The sequence below is a fragment of the Anabrus simplex genome, chromosome 2 (genome assembly GCF_040414725.1).
Source record: "Anabrus simplex isolate iqAnaSimp1 chromosome 2, ASM4041472v1, whole genome shotgun sequence".
Classification (NCBI taxonomy): Eukaryota; Metazoa; Arthropoda; class Insecta; order Orthoptera; family Tettigoniidae; genus Anabrus; species Anabrus simplex.
In genome coordinates this window covers 192,035,310-192,056,619 of record NC_090266.1, presented here as the reverse complement: position 1 = coordinate 192,056,619, position 21,310 = coordinate 192,035,310, and the positions used below count along the sequence as shown (strand labels likewise).

Here is a 21,310-nt window from a genome sequence, read left to right as displayed (position 1 = left end):
TAGCTCACACTTATTATTATTATTATTATTATTATTATTATTATTATTATTATTATTATTATTATTATTATTATGTGAATTATTTACAAGCCTATCTAACAGTCTAAGCTACATTTGATCATCGATTGGTTCATAGTCCTACATATTTATTTATACATATTTGCTTTGCTCATTACCTTGGTGATGGAGGCAGGTTGGATCATCCTCCGGGCTCTGTCATGATGAATTAGAATTCCATCTTGAAGCTGATGTGGTATTCCGAATTATCACACACGCATACTTGATACATTTTTATAAAGGCGTTACACACGTACACATTTACATAAACACTCGCAGTTTCTAGCACTTGAATGAAGATTATACAATAACACTGCATAACACCTGACGTGAAGTCGAAAGTTTTCTCTCCGCTACCTGCCTGTCATCTCCTGCTGGTCACACACACCCCTCTCAGTTTGTTTGTTTAAAACTTACCGGTTGTTCACATCTTCGGAACATAACAGTTTACTCAAGGTCTTAACATCGCGGCCTTCCATCAATGAAACAAAGTCGTTCTCCTCCCTGTAACTGCGTTAACTAATTTCTCCCCGTAACATCTCGCTTGCCATAACAGTTCATTGAAAGTGATGAAAGCAAGCTAAAAGTACTGTTTCCAATGGTGTGTGGAGAAATTTCATACTGATCGTCCTCCAAAATAAAAGAATAAAATGGCCTTTCAACAAGTATCCAAACTACATGTGAATTAGAAACTTTATGCAGTTACGTGTTTCGACATGTTCCATTGTCCCTCTCGGTTGGTTGTGTAAGTTCATTTAAGGCAAGTGTTGAAAAGTGTAGCTATTGCCTGTCATCTCTGCATAAATTCAAATAAAAATAAAGTTTGTTAAAGTGTTCATTTCTCCTGAAATACTACTCTCACAAGTGAATACATGGCTCACTCGGATGCCAACAAGTGTCTCTGATCGCTTTCCTACCAGACTCAGAATTCACAAAGAAACGTTCATACAAGACTGAACTCACTCCGTACAAAACTGAATTTGAAAGCTGACACACACAACTGAATTAACTGACACACACTGAAGATTCACCACTCTGCTCGTTGGTTTTGTAAACAGTTCTCCCCCCACTTCGAAAATAGTTCTGTGGAAGGGATGTGGCGTAGTAATCTTGCACTTGGGAGCGCTTTATCATACATCAGTAGGTTAAAGCTTTAAGAAATATGTACAAAATCTTCCTAATTTCGGTCTGACTTACTTGTTATATTGCGCTGTGGGAAACGATCACAGGGTAATCCACACGACGGCGCGCGTCACCGGCGTTATTTTCTTCCTGCGAATGGTTTCTTCCCGCCATGACAGTTCGGTTCCTGGGCGATACTACTCTTCCGTGTAAAGTTAAAATTTTCTTAATTAACCAGTAATTAATCACACATTTGCACCGATAAATTTTCAAATATTATTAGGAAGTCAGGACACTATTTTTCACAACTACTCCGGGCTCCAATCAGATGAAATACTGGCTGTAGATTCCCGCTATGACAAAACATTTAAATTTGCAATTTTGTGATTGGCTGAGATGTTCGCGCTCTCTGCAGCTTGGATGCTTCCATTTTCTGCCAAGGGTTGACGGGTATTATCGTTGTCTCTCTCGCACTTCTAACTAGGTCAGGCCTCAACGCGTGATTTTCCCGTGAGAACCAAGTAGAAAGTTGCCACTCCTTGCCGGTACCATAAACTTTATTGGATGTAGCACTTAGGCCAGTCTATAAGCTGTTCGTGCCATGAGAAAAGTTTTGCGGATCTCCTTGCCGTCTGACTGGCGCCATAATGTTGCTTTGTGACTGCCAGGTTTCACAGCCTACTGTTGTATTCCAATATGCGAATTATTCAACTTTAAATTCATACATTAATTACGCAAATTCGCTTCTGGGTGCAGTATCTTATTGTAAATGTCATTGTTATCATATGTAAATTTTATTACTTCTTTAGCCTTAGTCTCCTCCTCTATCTCGACATTATCCTTGTAACCAACAATCTTTACATACTGCTGACTGAATACTTCTGCCTTTTGAAGATCCTCACATAACCGGGCGAGTTGGCCGTGCGCGTAGAGGCGCGCGGCTGTGAGCTTGCATCCGGGAGATAGTAGGTTCGAATCCCACTATCGGCAGCCCTGAAAATGGTTTTCCGTGGTTTCCCATTTTCACACCAGGCAAATGCTGGGGCTGTACCTTAATTAAGGCCACGGCCGCTTCCTTCCAACTCCTAGGTCTTTCCTATCCCATCGTCGCCATAAGACCTATCTGTGTCGGCGCGACGTAAAGCCCCTAGCAAGAAGAAGATCCTCACATACACACTCCCCTTGTTCATTAATTATACCTGGAATGTCCTTGGAACCTGTTTCTGCCTTAAAATACCTATACATACCCTTCCATTTTTCACTAAAATTCGTATGACTGCCAATTATGCTTGCCATCATGTTATCCTTAGCTGCCTTCTTTGCTAGATTCAATTTTCTAGTAAGTTCCTTCAATTTCCCCTTACTTCCACAGCCATTTCTAACTCTATTTCTTTCCAGTCTGCACCTACTTCTTAGTATCTTTATTTCTCTATTATAATAAGGTGGATCTTTACCATTCCTTACCACCCTTAAAGGTACAAACCTGTTTTCGCATTCCTCATCAATTTCTTTAAACCCATCCCAGAGTCTGTTTACATTTTTATTTACCGTTCTCCACCGATCATAGTTACTTTTTAGAAACTGCCTCATGCCTGCTTTATCAGCCATATAGTACTGCCTAACAGTCCTACTTTTAAGACCTTCCTTTCTATCACATTTATTTTAACTACCACAAAAACAGCTTCATGATCACTAATACCATCTATTACTTCAGTTTCTCTATAAAGCTCATCTGGTTTTATCAGTACGACATCCAGGATATTTTTCCCTCTGGTTGGTTCCATCACTTTCTGAATCAGCTGTCCTTCCCATATTAACTTATTTGCCATTTGTTGGTCATGCTTCCTGTCGTTCGACTCCACAATAGTCATAAATATTTGTTTAGAAGTGATAGAGGCACTTGTATATGATGGTCACCCTATGTTGAAGGCCTAGAGTGGTTAAAGCCGTTTTTTATTTTTGAATTCGTGCGGGACAAAAATCCGGCATGAGGTAAAATTGAGTCGTACTGATGTTGATGAAGAAATAGATGAATCCCGAGACCTACATCGATATTATATGCTGATTCCGGTGTTATGAGTGGCAGAAGAGTCCACGCACCGAGGATTAATTAGTGAATTAAATGTTTTGAAGTGTTCCAGTGGAGTAAATGGACTTCTAATGAAAAGGAAGGAATAATTTAGCAATCACAGGGACTGGATGTAGATGCCCAGCCGCGAGGTGCCAGGGGATTTGAGATTTGTCTTTGGAGGACATGGGGTTCCCATAAATTAACGACAGTACGAAATGAAGGTTGCGGTTACGAGTACCGTTATTGTGTCCCGACCGATGTGAAATCGGATCTTGGTGGTTCATATTGGAATTTAACATATGTGACTAAATTCCAAAGATTGGAAATTAAAATATAAAATGTTTTAATAATAATAATAATAATAATAATAATAATAATAATAATAATAATAATAATAATAATCCAAGTAAATCATGTCGTAACTGATTGAATAGTGCCAAAATAGATTAGAATTGTAAAGGGTTATGCATTAAACATAATAATAGTTAACTACCGTGTTACAAGTGAAATGAATTTATACTAATAATAATACCGGGCGAGTTGGCTGTGCGCGAAGAGGCGCGTGGCTGTGAGCTTGCATCCGGGAGATCGTGGGTTCGAGCCCTACTGTCGGCAGCCCTGAGGATGGTTTTCAGTGGCTTCCCATTTTCACACCAGGCAAATGCTGGGGCTGTACCTTAATTAAGGCCACGGCCGCTTCCTTCCAACTCCTAGGCCTTTCCTATCCCATCGTCGCCATAAGACCTATCTGTGTCGGTGCGACGTAAAGCAACTAGCATAAAATACCAATAATAAAATAATAATAATAATAATAATAATAATAATAATAATAATAATAATAATAATTTGAAGAAGAAGAATTTATTATATTATTTCTGAGAATAAAAATAATGGTGAAAAATGAAATTGAAATATTAAATCAATGATAATTAAGTGTTACGATAATGATAGTCTCCAATAATAATAATATTAATAATAATAAAATAAAATATTTTTTAAAAAATTTCGGATGATGATGTTGACGAATACTATAGAAGTCAGCTGGCGAAATAACGTAATAATGTCAAGTTGTTGTAAAATAAGTGTGTGATGGGTAATGTGATGGCAAATCCCTACACCTGGACCTTTAGGTTAGAGTCACTTTGTCATGTCCTTCAGTTAACGATAGCATATCTTGGTTAGAAACCCGGGGACGGTTTTGTATCACCCTGGGTTGGTCTCATCTCCATAAAGGTGGAGGCGATGATATGATTCATGTGATCGCGCCCACCTGGCCAACAGGTAATTGGTCCATGACCATGAATGGTCATTGCGTTGCCTCGAGGGTCGAATTACAACCCTCAGTAAACAACGGTTCAACCACCCAAGTGGAAGGGTGGTCTACAGTGCAAAATTTTAATATGTGAGATTTTCAGGAATGATTTGCCAAATTATCGGCAAAATAAGGGCCAACGAATTTTGTGTGTGTTCAGTTTTAATTTAAATAAAATGCTCCTTTAGCATTTGCAAGGAAACAGTTCCAGGTTCTTGTTCTTGTTCTTGTAAGATAGCAAACCCTTGGTGACCGTTTAAAAAACCCGTCCTCATTCCTAGGACGGAGCCTTCCATTTTTCTCTTTGACCTGATTTAATATATTTTTGTGTGTTTTTATGATGAGCCTTAAAGTTTAGAGTGTCCCGTTCAACCCTGTAGTACTGATTAGATGGCGCCCAGATATTTAATTGGAGATCTTATATCTTCATAATTGTTTAAATTGTTTATTTGTTGCGATAGATTCGGACCGTAACACCCCCTGAGATAAATGCTGGTTGGGACTTAGGCTTTGGGCGGGTACACTACATCCCCAGCATTTGTCTGATGTGCAAATGGGAAACCACGCAGAACTATCTTAAGGGATGCAGATGATGTGGCTCGAACCTAGCATTTCCCAAACGCATGCTTACAGGTACGTAGCAACTGCCACTCAGCCAAATCTCTTGGTTTAATTTTCAAAATGGGACGTCTGATCACCCTAGTTTAGCGGTCCTGTGAACTCTCAGTGCCGCGCAGATGGTGACTTTTTGCGCTACAGTACTGTAATTACGACCGACCCCTTGGCCGAACGTGGTTAGCTGCCACCCTCAGAGGCCCGGGTTCGATTCCCGGCTCTGTCTTGAAATTTTAAAAGTGGTACGAGGGCTGGAACGGGGTCCACTCAGCCTCGGGAGGTCAACTTAGTAAAGGGGATTCGATTCTCACCTCAACCATGCTCGTAGTGGTTTCCCGTGGTTTCCCACTTCTCCTCCAGGCAAATGCCGGGATGGTACCTAACTTAAGGCCACGGCCGCTTCCTTCCCTCTTCCTTGTCTATCCCTTCCAATCTTCCCATCCCCCACAAGGCCCGTGTTCATATTAGCAGGTGAGGCAGCCTAGGCGAGGTACTGGTCCTCAATCCCAGTTTTATCCCCCGACCCAATATCTCACGCTCTAGGACACTGCCCTGGAGGCGTTAGAGGTGGGATCCCTTGCTGAGTCCGAGGGAAAACCCAGCCTTGGAGGGTAAACAGATTATAAAAGAAAGAAAGAAGATCTAGAAGATCTAACCTCTAAATTATTGTCACATACTCGCATCTTGTAAAACATCCTTCTTCATTTTTATTCCTTAGGTTGGAATGGAGGAGTGTATGCTTGGAAAAAAACGGAAAGACACTGCAGAAGCATTGGGTGCTCTTCGTGAGATATCAACAATGTTGAATACTGGACTCAACGAGAGAGCTTTAGTAACATGCGTAGCACTTACAGAAAAAGGTGCTCCACCCGAATCTGTAGCAAAGGTGATATTGGAGATACGAGGTAAGTTATAACCTTCTAAGTTGGTGATCGTGCAATAGTTTACCTAACAAGCTCACAGAATCTATGTCCTATATTGCTCAGATGCAAAAGAAATATTGCCTGCAGTTGTAACAAGAATGTTCCGAGATCGAAAGTCAAATTTCTTATTAAATAATTGTTACAAGGCACCAGTCTGCGTCAGTTTGCCATCCCTCTTCAGCTAATTCCGGTACATCGAGTGGAGCAGGATATGTGCTCTTGTCATGATAGGGAGTATACAGTGACTTGCATAATTATTCGGACAGACATGATTTATTATAGTTTCCTTTGAATTAGTGGTTTCAGTAATAATAAAGCACTCACATAAATTAGATACAAGTTTCTGTATTGAATATAAAAGCTAAACATCCATCATTCTTCTAATGAACACGTTCAATGAAAATATAATCATTCAAAAAAAAATCAAAACCAATATTGCACGAAATTATTCGGACACTTGCCGTTTTACCTATGGTCCTAAAGGTTCAGTATCTGGTGGGCTTTCCTTTCATTTTAATTACTTCCCTGAGTCGACTTGGCATGCTCTCCACTAATTTCCGGATGTAATCGGGAGATATCTTCTCCCACTCTTCTTGAAGTCTATTTCTCAGTTATTCTCTAGATGTGATTGTTGTTTTCCTTATTTCTTTATCCAGTTTGTCCATAGATTCTCAATCCCATTCAAGTCTGGTGATTGAGGGGGAGGATGAAGCACCTTTGCGCAATTAAACAATAACCACATCCTTACATTCCAAGCCATATTCTTTGGGTTGTTATCTTGGTAAAACTTAAAATGTTCACCAATCCCCTTATTTCGGCACTCTTTTTCATATTGTCCCTCAGTATTTTAAGTCATTGAAAGTGGTCCATTTTACCCTCAATAAAAACCAATTCACCAACTCCATTTGCCGACATGCACCCCCACACCATTACCTGTCCACCACCATGCTTCGCAGTTGCTTTCAGATTTTTCTCTTGAAGCTCAGTATTAGGGCGCCGCCAAACTGTTATCCTCCCATCAGATTGAAATATGTTAAATTTACTCTCATCAGCAAATATAACGTCATTCCACCACTCATTGTCTTTAACATGCTCTTTGGCAAACAGCACTCTCTTTCTTCGATTTACTTGATTTACGAAGGGCTTCCTTCTTGCAATATGGGCGTGAAAGTTACCTCTTCTGAGCACTCTCCGTATTGTTTAGGAATGCACTTTCTATCCAGTGTCTGTGGCAATCTCCGTAGCGAGTTTTGGAGCACTTAACTTGGGTGCCTTTTTCATGTTTCTGATGATATAACACTCTTCCCTCACAGAAAAAAGTTCTCGGACGTCCCGTATGCGGTAAGATGTCAATCCTATCTTCCTCCCGGAATCTTGTGATAATATCAGAGACTGTACTTTTCTTCATCTGTAACATTTCAGCAATTTTACGACAACTTTTACCTTTAGCCTGGTGAATAATTACTAACTGCCGCTGTTCGATTGTCCTCTCACTTCCTCTGCGGCCCATTTTCAGCTACGTTGTACACAGCACTCTAACACACTGAATGTTTACGTTCGCACTGTCCGTGGCTCTTTCATATACGACCTCTGCACGGCAACTGACTTTTGTCCGAATAATTTTGTTGAAGCACGTTAACTGCGTTCTAAGGTTCCGTGGTTACTGGTTCTCTCCTGTTTTCTAAAAGTACACATTTGAACGTCGTGTTGAATCTGTCAAACTGGGTTCTGTCAGAAACTAGTTTGCGTGTACGATATTTTCTCTAAAATATAGGGCCAGTATGTAGCAAAGACTATAATTGCTAACGTGTCGGAATAATTATGTGAATCACTGTATTTCATATTTTACGTTGTTGTAGTTAAGAATGGAAGTAAAATGAGTTATACCGATTGAATTGTTAAAACGGCAAGAAGTCCAGTCAGTCGGACGCATACATACACACATAGGCATACATACATACATACATACATATAAAATAAGAGTTTTGTCTGTACATTGCTCAGAATTTGAAAAGAATGGAATTTCTGTATCGGTCATGTCCACAGTAACCAGAAAATACACTTTTTACTTTTCCGTAATTTCTGTCTGTCTGTCTGTCTGTCTGTCTGTCTGTCTGTCTGTCTGTCTGTCTGTACACGCATCACTAGAGATCGGCCAAAGAGAATTTAATGAAAATCGGTATGCAAAGTCGGGGAATAAGTCGCTACAATCTAGGCCATAAATAATTTTATTCACCCTGATATAAATGATAGTTTAGGGGAAGGCCTTAAATTTAATTTTCAAGTATTTATGTTTTTTGTAGTCCTATCTTCATAAAAATTGGTATGCATAGTCGAAGAATACGTCGCAACAATATAGTTTATGAATAATTTTATTCACGATGAGTGAAATGGTAGTTTAGGGGAAGGCCTAAAATTTAATTTTCAAATATTTACGTTATTAGTGGTACTATTTCATTGAAGATTGGTATGCAAAGTCGGAGAATGAGCCACTACAATTTAAGTAATAAGTAATTTTATTTACGCTGAGTAAAATGGTAGCTCAGGGGAAGGCCTAAATGTAATTCTCAAATATTTATATTATTAGTTGTCGTATCGATAAATACTACATAACCAAAGTTATAGAGAATTAAATTTCCGACCAGTTATGTCTTATACATTTTTACCGTACCGGCTATGATAACAAGGATATTTATGAATTGGTACTTCCTTGCTAAGTCCATATCAACGCCGAGCCATGAGAAAATGGGTTGACAGAATTTAATGAAAATCAGTTTATAGAGTCGGGGAATAAGAAACTACAGTCTAAGCTCTAAACAATTTTATTCATCCTGAATGAAATTGTAGTTTAGGAGAAGGTGCCTGAAGTGTAATTTTTAAATACCAATGTTATTGGTCCTATCGAAAAGTACTAAAAAAAGTTATAGAGAATAAAATTTCCGATCATTTATCTTTTATTCAGTTTTACTGTATCGACTATGATAAGAGTGGTATTTCAGAGTCGGAAGAAAACGAAATGTGAAGACGTATAATATCGAATGTGCGTAACATTAATCAACAATAACATTGCATTGACTATTGTTTATTGTGATGTTCTTTGTCTCTTATGCTGCCTCTCAACTCCGAGTATAACAGCCTGATTAAATATTGGCGGGAAATAGGCGGGGAGTTAGAAAACCTTCTTCTTTAGCATGCCAATCCTCTGGTCCAGACATTTTCTGATACAGCTGGTACGTAAAACACTGGATCATCATAGTATTTAAGCTATTCGATCCCTACTCCGACGCGCTATTTCTTTGAGCAGTGTGCATACTTAAGGCAGAGCCTCACTTAGTAGTAATAGTAGTAGTAGTATGGCCTGGTCTAGAACAACAATTTAGGCATTTTCCGAATTATAACACCACTATATTCACTAAATAACTCAAAATTCAACTCTGAAAAGAGCCGTTTCCTAAGAAAAGCTTCTTTCCCTTCACTTTTATTAAATTCTACATTCAATTTATTCCCAACTAGCAGTGAAGAGGGGGTTTCTCTTCTGGCCTGGAGGACAAATTTTCCTTCAAGTCAGATAGATTTTTCCGCCACCAGTGTAGTGAATTGATATTTTCCGACTCATCGGGTACTCCTAGGAAATAGAATAGTAATTGGGCATAGTTTTTGCCCTGGGAGTCTCCACTATTCGAACCTCTCCCCGCCTAAGAAAGCCGAAGAGTGTTCACAGATCTAGACTATAAAGTATTTAATTCACCCTGAGTGAAATGGTAGTTTAGTGAAAACCGTAAAATGTAATTCTCAAATATTTACACTGACTGACAGAGCAAATGCAACACCAAGGAGGAGTGGTTCGAAAAGGATGAAAGTTGGGGAAAAAACAGAGACGACACGGACGAATAATTGATGTTTATTTCAAACCGATATGCAGGGTACACAATGCGCACGGCATCGACTCAGTAGGATGTAGGACCACCGCGAGCGGCGATGCACGCAGAAACACGTCGAGGTACAGAGTCAATAAGAGTGCGGATGGTGTCCTGAGGGATGGTTCTCCATTCTCTGTCAACCATTTGCCACAGTTGGTCGTCCGTACGAGGCTGGGGCAGAGTTTGCAAACGGCGTCCAATGAGATCCCACACGTGTTCGATTGGTGAGAGATCCGGAGAGTACGCTGGCCACGGAAGCATCTGTACACCTCGTAGAGCCTGTTGGAAGATGCGAGCAGTGTGTGGGCGGGCATTATCCTGCTGAAACAGAGCATTGGGCAGCCCCTGAAGGTACGGGAGTGCCACCGGCCGCAGCACATGCTGCACGTAGCGGTGGGCATTTAACGTGCCTTGAATACGCACTAGAGGTGACGTGGAATCATACGCAATAGCGCCCCAAACCATGATGCCGCGTTGTCTAGCGGTAGGGCGCTCCACAGTTACTGCCGGATTTGACCTTTCTCCACGCCGACGCCACACGCGTCTGCGGTGACTATCACTGACAGAACAGAAGCGTGACTCATCGGAGAACACGACGTTCCGCCATTCCCTCATCCAAGTCGCTCTAGCCCGGCACCATGCCAGGCGTGCACGTCTATGCTGTGGAGTCAATGGTAGTCTTCTGAGCGGACGCCGGGAGTGCAGGCCTCCTTCAACCAATCGACGGGAAATTGTTCTGGTCGATATTGGAACAGCCAGGGTGTCTTGCACATGCTGAAGAATGGCGGTTGACGTGGCGTGCGGGGCTGCCACCGCTTGGCGGCGGATGCGCCGATCCTCGCGTCCTGACGTCACTCGGGCTGCGCCTGGACCCCTCGCACGTGCCACATGTCCCTGCGCCAACCATCTTCGCCACAGGCGCTGCACCGTGGACACATCCCTATGGGTATCGGCTGCGATTTGACGAAGCGACCAACCTGCCCTTCTCAGCCCGATCACCATACCCCTCATAAAGTCGTCTGTCTGTTGGAAATGCCTCCGTTGACGGCGGCCTGGCATTCTTAGCTATACACGTGTCCTGTGGCACACGACAACACGTTCTACAATGACTGTCGGCTGAGAAATCACGGTACGAAGTGGGCCATTCGCCAACGCCGTGTCCCATTTATCGTTCGCTACGTGCGCAGCACAGCGGCGCATTTCACATCATGAAAATACCTCAGTGACGTCAGTCTACCCTGCAATTGGCATAAAGTTCTGACCACTCCTTCTTAGTGTTGCATTTGCTCTGTCAGTCAGTGTATATTATTAGTGGTCGTATCGATAAATACTACCGAGCTCGATAGCTGCAGTCGCTTAAGTGCGGCCAGTATCCAGTATTCGGGAGATAGTAGGTTCGAACCCCACTGTCGGCAGCCCAGAAATGGTTTTCCGTGGGTTCCCATTTCACACCAGGCAAATGCTGGGGCTGTACCTTAATTAAGGCCACGGCCGCTTCCTTCTCACTCCTAGCCCTTCCCTGTCCCATCGTCGCCATAAGACCTATCTGTGTAGGTGCGACGTAAAGTACCTAGCAAAAAAAAAACAAGATAAATACTACATAACCAAAGTTATATAGAATTAAATTTCCGACCATTTATGTCTTATACATTTTTACCATACCGGCTATGGTAACACAGATATTCATGAATATGTATTTTTGTTGCGAAGTCCATATCAACGCCGAGTCAAGAGAAAATGGGTTAACATAGTTTAATGAAAATCGGTATATAGAGTCGGGGAATAAGAAACTACAGTCTAAGCTACAAAGAATTTTATTCACCCTGGATGAAACTGTAGTTTAGGGGGAGGCGCCTAAAATGTAATTTTTAAATACCTATGTTATTGGTTCCATCGAAAAGTACTACATAACAAAGGTTATAGAGAATACAATTTCCTATCATTTATGTTTTACTCAGTTTTAACGTACCGACTATGGTAAGAATGGTATTTCAGAATCGAAAGAAAACTAAATGTGAAGGGCTCCAATATCGAAAGTTCATAACATTGATCAACAATAACTTTACATTGACCATTGTTTGTTGTGATGTTCTTTGTCTCTTATGCTGCCTCTCAATTCCGATAGATGGGACTACTGCTGTGTAGCGAATAGAATAGCCTGACTGAATATTGGCGGGAAATAGCCGGGGAGTAAGAAAACTTTCTTCTTCAGCATGCTATTCCTTTGGTTCATACATTTTCTGATACAGCTGGTAGGTAGCACACTGGTTCATCATAGTATTCCAGCTGTTCGATCCCTACTCTGACGCGCTGTTTTGAATGAGCAGTGGGCATAGTTTCTTAAGGCAGAGGCTCACTTAGTAGAGTAGTAGTAGTAGTAGTAGTAGTAGTAGTAGTAGTAGTAGTAGTAGTATGCACTGGTCTTGAATAACAATCTATCTACACTGACTGACAGAGCAAATGCAACACCAAGAAGGAGTGGTCAGAACTTTATGCCAATTGCAGGGTAGACTGACGTCACTGAGGTATGCTCATGATGTGAAATGCGCCGCTGTGCTGCGCACGTAGCGAACGATAAATGGGACACGGCGTTGGCGAATGGCTCACTTCGTACCGTGATTTCTCAGCCGAGAGTCATTGTAGAACGTGTTGTCGTGTGCCACAGGACACGTGTATAGCTAAGAATGCCAGGCCGCCGTCAACGGAGGCATTTCCAGCAGACAGACGACTTTACGAGGGGTATGGTGATCGGGCTGAGAAGGGCAGGTTGGTCGCTTCGTCAAATCGCAGCCGATACCCATAGGGATGTGTCCACGGTGCAGCGCCTGTGGCGAAGATGGTTGGCGCAGGGACATGTGGCACGTGCGAGGGGTCCAGGCGCAGCCCGAGTGACGTCAGCACGCGAGGATCGGCGCATCCACCGCCAAGCGGTGGCAGCCCCGCACGCCACGTCAACCGCCATTCTTCAGCATGTGCAAGACACCCTGGCTGTTCCAATATCGACCAGAACAATTTCCCGTCGATTGGTTGAAGGAGGCCTGCACTCCCGGCGTCCGCTCAGAAGACTACCATTGACTCCACAGCATAGACGTGCACGCCTGGCATGGTGCCGGGCTAGAGCGACTTGGATGAGGGAATGGCGGAACGTCGTGTTCTCCGATGAGTCACGCTTCTGTTCTGTCAGTGATAGTCACCGCAGACGAGTGTGGCGTCGGCGTGGAGAAAGGTCAAATCCGGCAGTAACTGTGGAGCGCCCTACCGCTAGACAGCGCGGCGTCATGGTTTGGGGCGCTATTGCGTATGATTCCACGTCACCTCTAGTGCGTATTCAAGGCACGTTAAATGCCCACCGCTATGTGCAGCATGTGCTGCGGCCGGTGGCACTCCCGTACCTTCAGGGGCTGCCCAATGCTCTGTTTCAGCAGGATAATGCCCGCCCACACACTGCTCGCATCTCCCAACAGGCTCTACGAGGTGTACAGATGCTTCCGTGGCCAGCGTACTCTCCGGATCTCTCACCAATCGAACACGTGTGGGATCTCATTGGACGCCGTTTGCAAACTCTGCCCCAGCCTCGTACGGACGACCAACTGTGGCAAATGGTTGACAGAGAATGGAGAACCATCCCTCAGGACACCATCCGCACTCTTATTGACTCTGTACCTCGACGTGTTTCTGCGTGCATCGCCGCTCGCGGTGGTCCTACATCCTACTGAGTCGATGCCGTGCGCATTGTGTACCCTGCATATCGGTTTGAAATAAACATCAATTATTCGTCCGTGCCGTCTCTGTTTTTTCCCCCAACTTTCATCCCTTTCGAACCACTCCTTCTTGGTGTTGCATTTGCTCTGTCAGTCAGTGTGTATATATATAAAATAAGAGTTTTGTCTGTATATTGCTCAGAATTTGAAAAGAATGGTATTTCTGCATCGGTCATGTCCACAGTAACCAGGAAATGCACTTTTTACTTTTCCGTAATGTCTGTCTGTCTGTCTGTCTGTCTGTCTGTCTGTCTGTCTGTCTGTCTGTACACGCATCACTAGAAAACGGCCAAAGAGAATTTAATGAAAATCGGTATGCAAAGTCGGGGAATAAGTCGCTACAATCTAGGCCATTATTCACGCTGATAGAAATGGTAGTTTAGGGAAAGGCCTAAAATTTAATTTTCAAATATTAATGTTTTTAGTAGTCCTATCTTCATAAAAATTGGTATGCAAAGTCTAGGAATACGTCGCTACAATCTAGCCTATGAATAATTTTATTCACGCTGAGTGAAATGGTAGTTTACGGGAAGGCCTAAAATTTAACTTTTAAATACTTACGTTATTAGTGGTCCTATTCATTGTAAATTGGTATACAAAGTCGGAGAATAAGCCACTACAATTTAAGCTATAAGTAATTTTATTTACGCTGAGTGAATGGTAGTTTAGGGAAAGGCCTAAATGTAATTCTCAAATATTCATATTATTAAGTGTCGTATCGATAAATACTACATAACCAAAGTTATAGAGAATTAAATTTCCGACCATTTATGTCTTATACATTTTTACCGTACCGGCTATGATAACACAGATATTCATGAATTTGTATTTTTGTTGCTAAGTCCATATCAATGCCGAGCCATGAGAAAATGGGTTAACAGAATTTAATGAAAATCGGTATATAGAGTAGGGGAATAAGAAACTACAGTCTAAGCTCTAAACAATTTCATTCATCCTGGATGAAATTGTAGTTTAGGGGAAGGCGCCTAAAATGTAATTTTTAAATACCAATGTTATTGGTCCTATCGAAACGTACTATATAAAAAAGTTATAGAGAATACAATTTCTGATCATTTATCTTTTTATTCAGTTTTACCGTACCGACTATTATAAGAGTGGTATTTCAGAGTGGGAATGAAACGAAATGTGAAGGCGTATAATATCGAAAGTGCATAACATTGATCAACAATAACATTACATTGACCATTGTTTGTTGTCCGACTCGTTGGCTGAATGGTCAGCCTACTGGCCTTCGGTTCAGAGGGTCCCGGGTTCGATTCCCGGCCGGGTCGGGGATTTTAACCTACATTGGTTAATTCCAACGGCCCGGGGGCTGGGTGTTTGTGCTGTCCCCAACATCCCTGCAACTCACACACCACACATAACACTATCCTCCACCACAATAACACGCAGTTACCTACACATGGCAGATGCCGCCCACCCTCATCGGAGGGTCTGCCTTACAAGGGCTGCACTCGGCTAGAAATAGCCACACGAAATTAATTACCATTGTTTGTTGTGATGTTCTTTGTCTCTTATGCTGCCTCTCAACTCCGATAGATGGGATTACTGCTGCGTACCGAGTGTAACAGCCTGACTGAATATTGGCGGGAAATAGCCGTGGAGTCAGAAAACTTTCCTCTTTAGCATGCCATTCCTCTGGTTCATACATTTTCTGATACAGCTGGTACGTAACACACTGGATCATCATAGTATTTCAGCTATTCGATCCCTACTCTGACGCGCTGTTTGAATGAGCAATGTGCAATCTTTAGGCAGAGCCTCACTTAGTGGTAGTAGTAGTATGGCATGGTCTAGAATAACAATTTAGGTCTTTTCCAAATTATAGCACCACAATATTCACTAAATAACTCAAAATTCAACTCTGAAAAGAGCCGTTTCTTTCTCTTCACTTTTATTAAATTCTACATTCAATTTATTCCAAACTAGCAGTGAAGAGGGGGTTTCTCTTCTGGCTTGGAGGAAAAAATTGCCTTCAAGTCAGATAGATTTTTCCGCCGCCAGTGTAGTGAATTGATATTTTCCGACTCATCGGGTACTCCTAGGAAACAGAATAGTAACTGGGCATAGTTTCTGCTCTGGGAGTCTCCACTATTCGACCCTCTCCCCGCCGAAGAAAGCCGAAGAGTGTTCACGGATCACGGCTGTCTGCGGTTTGTTCATTTCAGGTCCGTAACTTTGGACTGTTAGATAGGCAGCGTAGTCCTGTTCGTTAAAAGTGAGAAAATGTGTGATGTTTAATTTGAACGAGTATTTCGTAATATGAAAGCATTGCTTTTAATCGCGCCATTCCTATTGGCGTCATTGCATGTTCATTTCAGTTGGGAAAACCACTAGGACAGTCTTTCTGAGGATGTAAAAAGGCATTATAATGAAAACATCCCAACCTGATTGTGACTGATGTTATGAAATTGGGTCTACCATTACAGTGAAAATTCCCTCAGTCTTCATATGAGAAAAGATGTTTGGTGACCTCACGCCGCGTTTCTAGGGTAACGTTAAGAGCTAAGACAATCTTCCTCACAACATGTACACTACCTAACCTAGAATTCTGTATACAATGTAGAATTCCGTAGCGAAGCACGGGTACATCAGCTAGTACATACATACATACATACATACATACATACATACATACATACATACATACATTAGGGCCTATCATTATAGACTCTTCCAGCATTCAATCTGCAAGCCTCTGAATTAACTACGCGCCTTTGCCAGGCTGAGTGGCTCAGACGTTTGAGGCGCTGGCCTTCTGACCCCAACTTGGCAGGTTCGATCCTGGCTCAGTCCGGTGATATTTCAAGGTGCTCAAATACGTCCGCCTCGTGTCGGCAGATTTACTGGCAAAAAAGAAATCCTGCGGGACTAAATTCCGGCACCGTGTCGTCTCTGAAAACCGAAAAGAAGTTAGTGGGACGTAAAAAATACGTTACTATTATTATTAATCTTCCATTTGCAGTTAGCTGTCTGGCCTCGTTTAGTTCCCCACTTCGTATGAGTGTGTATGTCAATCACTTGGTCCAGTTTCCTCAAAACGGGGTCGGGCATGAGGTGAAAGAAGATTATGTTGAAAGTTTTATGGCCGGATGCCCTTCCTGACTCTAACCTCAGTTGAGAGGACTTAATGAAGATGAAATGAATGACGGTGAATGAAACTGGATAAGGAGGTGTAAGGAATCTGCTGTAGCCTATGAATAGGTACTGTCCTGGCGTCTGCTTGGATGTGAAAATGGGACACCAGAGAAAACCATTCTCAGGACAGCCGAAGATGCGGGTCGAACCCAGTCGCCTCCCGAATGCAGAGCCACTCCTCTCAGTACACATCTTCCCAACAAATCATTCAAAATTGAGTCTAACCATTGCAAACTTGATATCCCTCTAATTTTCTTATCCTCACTGCCAGTGCCCGTTACTCTTTTACGTAATATCTCCTACTCCATTCGCCTCACACGATCCCATCACCGAAGCCGGTTTATGCTCACAACATCATCCATGGATTTTATTCCAAACTTCGCCTTTTACCTCCCCACTCCCGGTGTACTCCTGACACTGTTTCCTCCTGTTGTTGTTGTTTGAGTCATCAGTCCATAGAATGGTTTGATGCAGCCCTCCATGCCACTCTATACTGTGCTAACCTTTTTATTTATACATAACTGCTGCATCCTACATCTGCTCTAATCTGCTTGTCATACTCATATCTTGGTCTACCCCTGTCGTTCTTACCCTCTACATTTCCCTCAAACACCAACTGCACAAGTCTTGGGTGTCTTAAGATGTGTCCTATCATTCTATCTCTTCTTCTCGTCAAATTTAGCCAAATCGATCTCCTCTCACCAATTCGATTCAGTATCTCTTCATTCGTGATTCGATCTATCCCTCTCACCTTCAGCATTCTTCTGTAACACCACATTTCAAAAGCTTCCATTCTCATTCTTTCTGAGCGAGATATTGTCCACGTTTCACTTCCATAAAATGCCACGCTCCAAACGAAAGTCTTCAAAAACATTTTTCTAATTCCTATATCAATATTCGAAATGAGCTAATTTCTTTTTTTAAGAAAGGCTTTCCTTGCTTGTGCTAGCCTGCGTTTTATGTCCTCCTTACTTCTGCCATCGTTAGCTATTTTACTACCCAAGTAACAATATTCATCCACTTCCTTAAAGATTTCATTTCCTAATCTAATATTTCCTGCATCACCTGACTTCGTACGACTGCACTCCATTACTTTTATTATGGACTTATTTATTTTCATCTTGTACTCCTCACCGAAGACTCCGTCCATACCATTCAGCAACTTCTCCAGATCTTTTGCAGTTTCAGATAAAATAACAATATCATCGGCAAATCTCAGGGTTTTCATTTCCTCTCCTTGGATTGTGATTCCCTTTCGAAATTCTTCTTTGATTTCCTTTTCTGTCTGTTCTATACAAACACTGAAAAGGAGGGGAAACAAACTGCAGCCTTACCTCATCCCTTCCTGGATTGCTTCTTCTTCTTCTTCTTCTTCTTCATAGCTCTCGATTCTTATCACTGCAGACTGATTATTATATAGATTGTAGATAATTGTTCTTTCTCGGTACCTGATTCCGATCACCTTCAGAATCCCATATAGTTTGGTTCAATCAACATTATCAAATGCCTTTCCTAGATCTACGAACGCCATGTATGTGGGCTTGTCCTTCTTGATTCGATCCTCTAAGATCAGACGTAAAGTCAGGATTGCTTCACGTATTACATTTCTTCTGAGGCCGAATTGATCTCCCAACTCAGTTTCAAATTTTCTTTTCATTCTTCTTTACATAATACGTTCTAAAATTTTGCAGACGTGAGATACAGTACTAAACTAATGGTGCCGAAGTTTTTGCACTTGTCAGCACCGGCTTTCTTTGGAATAGGTATAACAACATTCTGCCGGAAATCGGATGGCACTTCTTCTGTCTCATGCAGCTTGCACACCACATGGTATAACCTCGCCATGCTGTTTTCTCCTAAAGTAGTCATTAATTCAGGGGAAATGCAATCAATTTCAGGTGCTTTGCTCCTATTTAGGTCTCTTAAAGCTCTGCCGAATTCTGACCTCAAAATTGGGTCACCCATTTCATCAGCATCAACAGCCTCTTCTTGTTTCAGAACCATATCATCTATGTCCTTACCTTGATACAACTGTTGCATATGTTCCTGCCATCTTTCTGCCTTGTCTTCTTTCCCTAGAAGCGGTTTCCATCTGAACTCTTAATATTCATACACCTAGTTTTCCTTTCTCCAAAGGTTTCCTTGATTTTCCTGTATGCAGCATCTACCTTTCCTAGGATCATACAACCTTCAACATCCTCACACTTCTCCTTCATCCATTCTTTCTTAGCTGCCCTGCACTTCCTATCCACTTCATTCATTAATCGCCTTATTCTTTTCTACCCTCTTCATTTTTTGCATTCTTCTATTTTCGTCATTCATCGATCAGGTCTAGTATCCCTTGAGTTACCCATTGATTCTTAGTTGATCCTTTCTTTCTTCCTAACCGTCTCTTGAGCAACCCCACTGACATCATCCTTCATGACTGTCCATTCTTCTTCTACTGTGTTTCCTTTATCCTTTAGTCCTTGTACAACATGTTCCTTGAAACAATCCTTCACACTATTTTCTTTCAACTTGTCTAGATCCTCCTGTTAGTACGAGTACGTTACATTCGTATCTTTTAGTTTTAACTAATGAAGGGAACTGTCCATACTGTCATATCGAAATCGACAATCAAATTTCGCACAGACCATGAGGAGACATGATAAGGTACGGTGAAGACCCTCCTTATTATAATAGAGAGCGGGCGAGTTGGGGGTGCGGTTAGGAGCACGCTGCTGTAAGCTCGCATCCGGGAGATAGTGGGTTAGAACCCCACTGTCGGCAGCCCTGAATATGGTTTTCCGTGGTTTCCCATTTTCACACCAGGAAAATGCTGGGGCTGTACCTTATTTAAGGCCACGGCCGCTTTCTTCCCATTCCTAGGCCTTTCCTGTCCCATCGTCGCCATAAGAACTATCGGTGTCGGTGCGACGTAAAGCAACTAGCAAAAAGAAATTATAATAGAGAAATAAAGAGACTAAGATGGAGGTGCAGATCGGAAAGAAATAGAGTTAGAAATGGCAGTAGAGGTAAGGAGAAATTGAAGGAACTTACTAGTAAATTGAATCTAGCACAGAAGGCAGCTAAGGATAACATGACGGCAAGCATAATTGGCAGTCACACAAATTTTAGTGAAAAATGGAAGGGTATGTATAGGTACTTTAAGGCAGAAACAGGTTCCAAGGACACTCCAGGAATCATTCATGAACAAGGGGAGTGTGCATGTCAGGATCTTCAAAAGGCAGATATATTCAGTCAGCACGATGTAAAGATAGAGGAGGTGACTAATATTCAAGAAGTATTAAAATTTACATATGATAACAATGACATTTACAATAAGTTACAAAAGTTGAAAACTAGAAAAGGGGCTGGATTTGATGAGATTTCTGGGGATATACTAAAGACAATGTGTTGGGATATAGTACCATATCTGAAAAACTTATTTGATTGTTGTTTGCATGAAGGAGATATACCAAATGAATGGAGAGTTGCTATAGTAGCCCCTATGTATAAAGGAAAGGGTGATAGACATAAAGCTGAAAATTACAGGCAGTAAGTTTGATATGCGTTGTATGTAAGCTTTGGGTAGGTATTCTTTCGGATTATATTAGACATGTTTGTGAAATTAATAACTGGTTCGATAGAAGGCAGTTCGGGTTTAGGAAAGTTTATTCCACTGAAACTCAACTTGTAGGATTCCAGCAAGATATAGCAGATGTCTTGGATTCAGGAGGTCAAATGGACTGCATCGCGACTGACCTGTCTAAAGCATTTGATAGAGTGGATCATGGGAGAGTACTGACAAAAATGAGTGCAACTGGACTAGACAAAGGAGTGACCGAATGGGTTGCTATATTTCTGGAAATATATCTCAGAGCATTAGATTAGGCGAAGCTTTATCTGACCCTGTAAAAATTAAGAGGGGAATTCCACAAGGCAGTATTATTGGACCTTTATGTTTTCTGATAGATATACATCGATGATATGAGTAAAAAAGTTGAATCAGAGATAAGGCTTTTTGTGGATGATGTTATTCTACATCGAGGAATAAATAAGTTACAAGATTGTGAGCAACTGCAAAATGACCTCGATAATGTTGTGAGATGGACAGTAGGCAATGGTATGTTGATAAACGGCGTTAAAAGTCAGGTTGTGAGTTTCACAAATAGGAAAAGTCCTCTCAGTTTCAATTACTGCGTTGATGGGGTGAAAGTTCCTTTTGAGGATCATTGTAAGTATCTAGGTGTTAATATATGGAAAGATACTCATTGGGGTAATCACATAAATGGGATTGTAAATAAAGGGTACAGATCTCTGCACATGGTTATGAGGGTGTTTAGGGATTGTAGTAAGGATGTAAAGGAGAGGGAATATACGTCTCTAAT

General features: G+C 41.8%; 1 protein-coding gene across 1 annotated transcript in view; it reads left to right on the top strand.

Annotated features, from left to right (window-relative positions):
* The window catches only part of LOC136862735 (uncharacterized), a 121,762-nt gene that overhangs the window by 91,533 nt on the left and 8,919 nt on the right, over positions 1 to 21,310 (top strand). The window contains exon 2 of the mRNA XM_067138960.2: positions 5,896 to 6,082. Coding sequence (XP_066995061.1) covers positions 5,902 to 6,082 — 181 coding nt within the window. The 5' untranslated portion in view covers positions 5,896 to 5,901. The remainder of the gene's footprint in view (positions 1 to 5,895; positions 6,083 to 21,310) is intronic.